General features: G+C 46.1%; 1 protein-coding gene across 3 annotated transcripts in view; it reads left to right on the plus strand.

Moving 5' to 3' along the window:
* SPTBN1 (spectrin beta, non-erythrocytic 1) overlaps positions 1-6,000 on the plus strand; it is a 91,356-nt gene that overhangs the window by 52,437 nt on the left and 32,919 nt on the right. For all 3 annotated transcript variants that reach the window (XM_026845802.1, XM_026845804.1, XM_026845803.1), the window contains exons 13-16: positions 418-1,288; positions 1,430-1,567; positions 2,218-2,974; positions 3,220-3,422. In XM_026845802.1, the coding sequence (XP_026701603.1) occupies positions 418-1,288; positions 1,430-1,567; positions 2,218-2,974; positions 3,220-3,422 (1,969 nt within the window). The remainder of the gene's footprint in view (positions 1-417; positions 1,289-1,429; positions 1,568-2,217; positions 2,975-3,219; positions 3,423-6,000) is intronic.

A 6,000-nucleotide genomic window follows, 5' to 3' on the forward strand; every position in this document is an offset into this window, starting at 1 on the left:
TAATGCAAACAGTACAAATTACTGGACCCAGTCTGATACTGTCCCAATTAATGCTAAATAAAAGCAATTCCATTAAACCAGCATCGTTAATTAGAGTAAATGGTGTTCATTTTGTGCAGTTCTGTGTATGAAGCTGGTATAAATCTGGAGCAGTGAATTTTGTTTCCCTGCAAACACTCATGAATGTCTTTCCTTCCGGGTTTTTTTTTTGTCTTTATGCTAAGAACAATATTTCCTGATCTGTGTTACTGTATGGTGAAGCTTGAATAGTTCCCACTCACTTTCAGGTGACTGAGAATTCTGTTATGTTAACTTCGTAGAGGGAACAAACAGGAATTTAGAACTCTGTGTGTGCCTCAGCTGTAGAGATGAAACTGGATCAGTCCAAGTGGTAACGTTCCTTCTCTGCCCAAACAGGTTACAAACCTTGTGACCCCCAGGTCATCCGGGACCGTGTGGCTCACATGGAGTTCTGTTACCAAGAGCTGTGCCAGCTCGCCGCCGAGCGCCGGGCACGCTTGGAGGAGTCCCGGCGCCTCTGGAAGTTCTTCTGGGAAATGGCTGAAGAGGAGGGTTGGATCAGGGAGAAGGAGCAGATCCTGTCATCTGATGACTATGGGAAGGACCTAACCAGCGTTGTCCGTCTCCTGAGTAAACACAAGGCCTTCGAAGATGAAATGAGTGGTCGTAGCGGCCACTTCCAGCAGGCGATAAAGGAAGGTGAAGACATGATTGTGGAGGAGCATTTCGGGTCAGAGAAAATCAGAGAAAGAATTAAGGATATCCGGGAGCAGTGGGCTAACTTGGAACAGTTATCTGCCATCAGGAAGAAGCGTCTGGAGGAAGCCTCACTCCTTCACCAGTTCCAGGCTGACGCTGACGATATCGACGCGTGGATGTTGGACATCCTCAAAATTGTCTCAAGCAATGACGTTGGCCATGACGAATATTCTACTCAGTCCTTGGTCAAGAAACACAAAGATGTAGCTGAAGAGATTGCAAGCTACCGGCCCACCATCGACTCGCTGCACGAGCAGGCCAAGGCTCTGCCCCAGGAGCACGCCGGGTCTCCAGACGTGCAAGGCCGGTTGTCCGGCATAGAGGAGAGGTACAAGGAGGTCGCTGAGCTCACTCGGCTGCGTAAACAGGCCTTGCAGGACACCCTGGCTTTGTATAAGATGTTCAGTGAGGCTGATGCTTGTGAGCTTTGGATTGACGAAAAGGAGAAGTGGCTGAACAATATGCAGATTCCAGAGAAGCTGGAAGACCTGGAAGTGATCCAGCACAGGTGAGAATGCCTTCACCAGGAAGCTTGGGGAACACTGAGTGGAAGTGGTTTTACACCAGCGACCTTTCTCAGCTTGTTTGTGGCTCACATTCTCTAACACCTGTGTGATATTCTGTTTGTTTGCTTGTTTCCCCACCCCAGATTTGAAAGCCTGGAACCAGAAATGAACAATCAGGCATCCCGTGTTGCGGTAGTGAACCAAATTGCCAGGCAGCTAATGCACAGCGGCCACCCAAGCGAGAGGGAGATCAAGGCCCAGCAAGATAAACTCAACACGAGGTAAGAGAAGGCCTCGTGCTTGTCAATGTGACACTGGCTGAATTAACTGCAGTGGGGTCATTTGGGTTTCTTAGATGTGTTATTTTAAGATGTTCTGATGCTGTTACCTGAAGTCTCTTCAAGGTGGGCCTTTAAAGCTTCAGAAGAAGAAGAGAGCTGTGTCTTTCAGATATTTGATAGATGGAGTTTTGCTGTTGACTTCAAGCAGGTCCTGAGTGTATCAGGACCTTGATTTGAGAGCTGGAAATTCACTGTAATGACTGTGATGTTAAAAAAGAAACCAGTGTAATGCCGTGTAACCTCACTCTTTTTTTTTTTTTTTTTTTTTTTTGGCTTTAACATAAACAGAGAGAACATTTATTGTGAAAATGAAAAGTAACTAGCAATTTTTCACCTAAGGAAAAATGATACTTTTAAGAACTCATTATTGCTAGTACTTGTCATATTCTAATATACACCGCAGCTTGGTTAATGGTTATTTTGCTAAAACTGTTGATGATACAGGAAGAACTGAAAAGAACATGGTTAGGTTATTTCATGGGTTACAAAACTAATGTGAGCAACTGCTGGCTTAGCAATGTTGCCATATCCTTTTCCCTTATTAAACACAAATCTCGATTTCTCTGCTTTTCTCACCTCACAAATTTCAGGTGGAGCCAGTTCAGAGAACTGGTAGACAGGAAGAAGGATGCTCTGCTCTCTGCTCTAAGTATCCAGAACTACCATCTTGAATGTAATGAAACCAAATCCTGGATCAGGGAAAAGACCAAAGTGATCGAATCCACACAAGATCTGGGTAATGACCTGGCTGGGGTGATGGCCCTGCAGAGGAAGCTGACAGGCATGGAGCGTGACCTGGTAGCCATCGAGGCCAAGCTAAGCGATCTGCAAAAAGAGGCTGAAAAGCTGGAATCGGAGCATCCCGACCAGGCACAGGCTATCCTTTCGCGGCTTGCAGAAATCAATGACGTGTGGGAAGAGATGAAGACCACCCTCAAGAACCGGGAAGAGTCTCTGGGAGAGGCCAGCAAACTGCAGCAGTTCCTGAGAGACCTGGACGACTTCCAGTCCTGGCTCTCCAGAACGCAGACGGCCATCGCCTCCGAGGACATGCCCAACACCCTGACAGAGGCTGAGAAGCTGCTCACTCAACACGAGAACATTAAGAATGAAATCAACAATTACGAGGAAGATTATCAGAAAATGCGGGACATGGGTGAGATGGTGACACAAGGGCAAACTGATGCTCAGTACATGTTCCTCCGCCAGCGCCTACAGGCTTTGGACACTGGATGGAACGAGCTTCACAAAATGTGGGAGAACAGGCAAAATCTCCTTTCCCAGTCTCATGCCTACCAGCTATTTCTCAGAGATACCAAGCAAGCAGAAGCGTTTCTTAATAACCAGGCAAGTGGTCGAGATAAACCTTATTTCATTCTTTGGGTTGGCACCATATACTTCAAGTAGTTAATAAACAAGATCGTTTGGCAGAAGAGCTGCAAACAGATAAATTGCCCTTTTTTAACTCTAATTGCTTTCCGTATAATACTTTCAACTGTTCATATTCTTTTTGTATGTGGCAATTGTTTGTTGGAGCAGACAGTGTAGCCTGAGTGTAATCCTTTGCTCTCTGATTTCTGCTTTAATCACAGGAGTATGTTTTGGCACACACGGAAATGCCCACTACCTTAGAAGGAGCAGAAGCTGCTATTAAAAAACAGGAGGATTTCATGACCACGATGGATGCCAATGAAGAAAAGATCAATGCAGTTGTAGAGACTGGCAGGAGGCTAGTTAGCGATGGGAACATTAACTCTGACAAAATCCAGGAAAAAGTGGACTCTATTGATGACAGGTAAGATCCAAACAGTGGCAGAATTGAAGTGTCAAGTTTTGTTCTCCAAGGTGTGTGACCTTTTACCAGGATCCCAAGGCAAAGTAATGTGTTAGAAAACGTCTGCTGCAGACTGTTTCCTTTGTCCTGTGGAAAAATAGGAACTGTAATGTTGAAAAAATGTGCTGTGCTGATCTTCATTAAAAATTACCTCTCCCATTTTCTAGACACTTACTAGGGAATGAGCTCACTACCCACACTTTGGCTATATGGGCGTTGCTATTTAATTCTTGGAGGATTAACAGAGGTTATGTTACGGTGGGAGCTGCAGCAGTTACGTGTACCTGGTTCCACAAGTCTTAGATTCCTCTGCTACCTACTAGCTGATTTAATTATCATAATATATTCCTGTCCTTCCTCTGAGGAAGGAATGTGGCTCTTCAAGAGTGTAATTGGCACCATATCTACCCCACCCGCTTGGCTTTGATCGCCTTTTCCAACTTGTCTGGCCTTTCTGAAATCAGATTAGGAAGCATTGGTACAAATGTGTCTTTCATCCTAGAACAAGTCTTTTGCTTTGTCTCTTTAGCTGCGGCATGGATGCTACAGAATGTTAAGAGTTTCTTTTTCTTTGAAAACCAAATGTTCAGTTTTGCTGGCTATGATTCATGGCTCTCTTTGCTTTTGGTTTGAATAACAGTGGAGTCTTTCAAGGCGCTTTTCAGTCATGAGTGTCAGAACACAGCAGTAAGCTCACACAGAACGTTTATATCAAACATTACCGACCACCCTTCTATCAGACTTGTGTCCTCCCACAGCCAGTAAGCTCAGCGTTGCCCAGATGCCTCTGTCCCCAGGGTGGAACAGAACTGAAGTAGTTCAGAAAACGTTGTGCCTTTCCTGTTTTGGCAAACATGTCCCAGTGTGTGCGCGCCCCCTTGAGCTGGGGCTCATGGCTTCGGGAAAGGTGGATATTCCTCTTTCCAAAGCTTGCTGAGGGCCTCTGAGCCCACTGACAGCCTGGCCCGAGGGGTACCTCACATCTTCATTCTCTCTAACCAGCTTGACTCTCTTTAGATCCTAGAGAGAATCTGCAGAGATTACATGAAAGCAAACAAGGTGAAAGCTAGGAAATTAATTTTTCTGATTTGCCCTGTCTGCCTTTCAATGTCCCCTGCTATAAATTTTCCCATTCACTGATGAAAGCAGGGGGATTTGATCCTGGCCTTGTGGTCGGGTGTGATCTCTGGAGCTTTTGGAATATTAAAAGACAGCGTCCAAGGGTGCAGTACCAAACGGGCAGCCTTTCCTGGGGTGGCTGGAGGGGGAGACAGCTTCAGCCTCCACCCTCTGTGCTCTGCCCAGGGGCTCCTGCTGCCCCAGCTCCGGGGCTCTGGGGACTGTTTCTCCCCAGCGCAGCTACTCCCTTGTGTCCCCCTTGTCCTGCGCCATCCCAGCGGGGCACCTGGGCCGTCTTGTGGTGGGACGCGTGCTGGAGTTCCTGCTCTGAATGGCAGGGCAGGCAACTCTTTTTTTTTTTTTTTTTTTTTTTTTTTGCATTGTTAACATTCTCAGGGGCCTCTGGGGAAGCAGCATGGGACGTTTTAACAGATTTGGGTGCTCTGCTCTTGGATTAATTTGAGTCAGATGCCTCCTTGACCTGAACAGATCTCATTTGCCTATTAGATTCTTCATAATGCTGCCACAGAAGGAAGGTGTCCCCGTGTTTTAACGTGACTATGATACATTCCCTGTCCCCTCTTTCACCATGTAGGTCTGGCTTAGCTTGGACATTTGAATCTGAGGTTGCCTCTTCAATATATGCTTAAGGAAGGCCCCTTTTCATGCAGCCCTGGACACTGTTAAGGTTTAAGTCATCATGTGATGGTTTATGAGAACAGGCAGATAAATTCAAAGTCATTCTAAATAATTACTGTCTGCAGAGTGAAGTCTTATGTGCAAGTGTGGGATCTTCTTTCACTGTAGCAAATAAGAAGCAGTCACTGACAACCTTAAGCGTGACAGGGTCTGAGTTTCTGGCCCTTCTCTGCCGTGCACATCTCAGAAGAGCAGGATTTTGAGAGTTAGGACTGCCGTCAGCAGCTGAACAGTGAGCTTTGTGCTTTCCTCTACCCCATAGATGGCCGAGTGCTTGTAGCCTTCAGCAGAGCTGGAGTCCCGGCTGTCCCTGCCCTGCCATGTCTGGCTGGCTCAGCTGTGGCCTCTGCACCTGTGCTCAGGGAAGCAGGGAGGCCAGGCAGCCTCCTTAACACCACGCTCTTCTGGATAAAAGTTGGCATTCCAAAGGGTTCTGTTCTCCAATCTTTCTCCCTGTTTATTCTACCTAAAGCCCTACTGACGTGCTGGTAGTCGAGGGTGGAAGAAGCTTTCTAATGGTAGGGGTGGTTGGGCACAGATAATTCTAACATTTCTGTCACTGGAACTTTTAAAGAATTTATGAAAACATAAACAAGGAATTAATAATATTTAGATATAGTCAGTCTGGGGCAGGAGAACAGACTAAATTACTTCCCTTTATTCCTGTAAAAAATAACATTAGTTCAATGATGAAAATAGAGGAGTTCCTGCCTGTTCCAGC

Source organism: Athene cunicularia, assembly GCF_003259725.1.
Source record: "Athene cunicularia isolate RWA chromosome 3 unlocalized genomic scaffold, athCun1 chr3_part1, whole genome shotgun sequence".
Classification (NCBI taxonomy): Eukaryota; Metazoa; Chordata; class Aves; order Strigiformes; family Strigidae; genus Athene; species Athene cunicularia.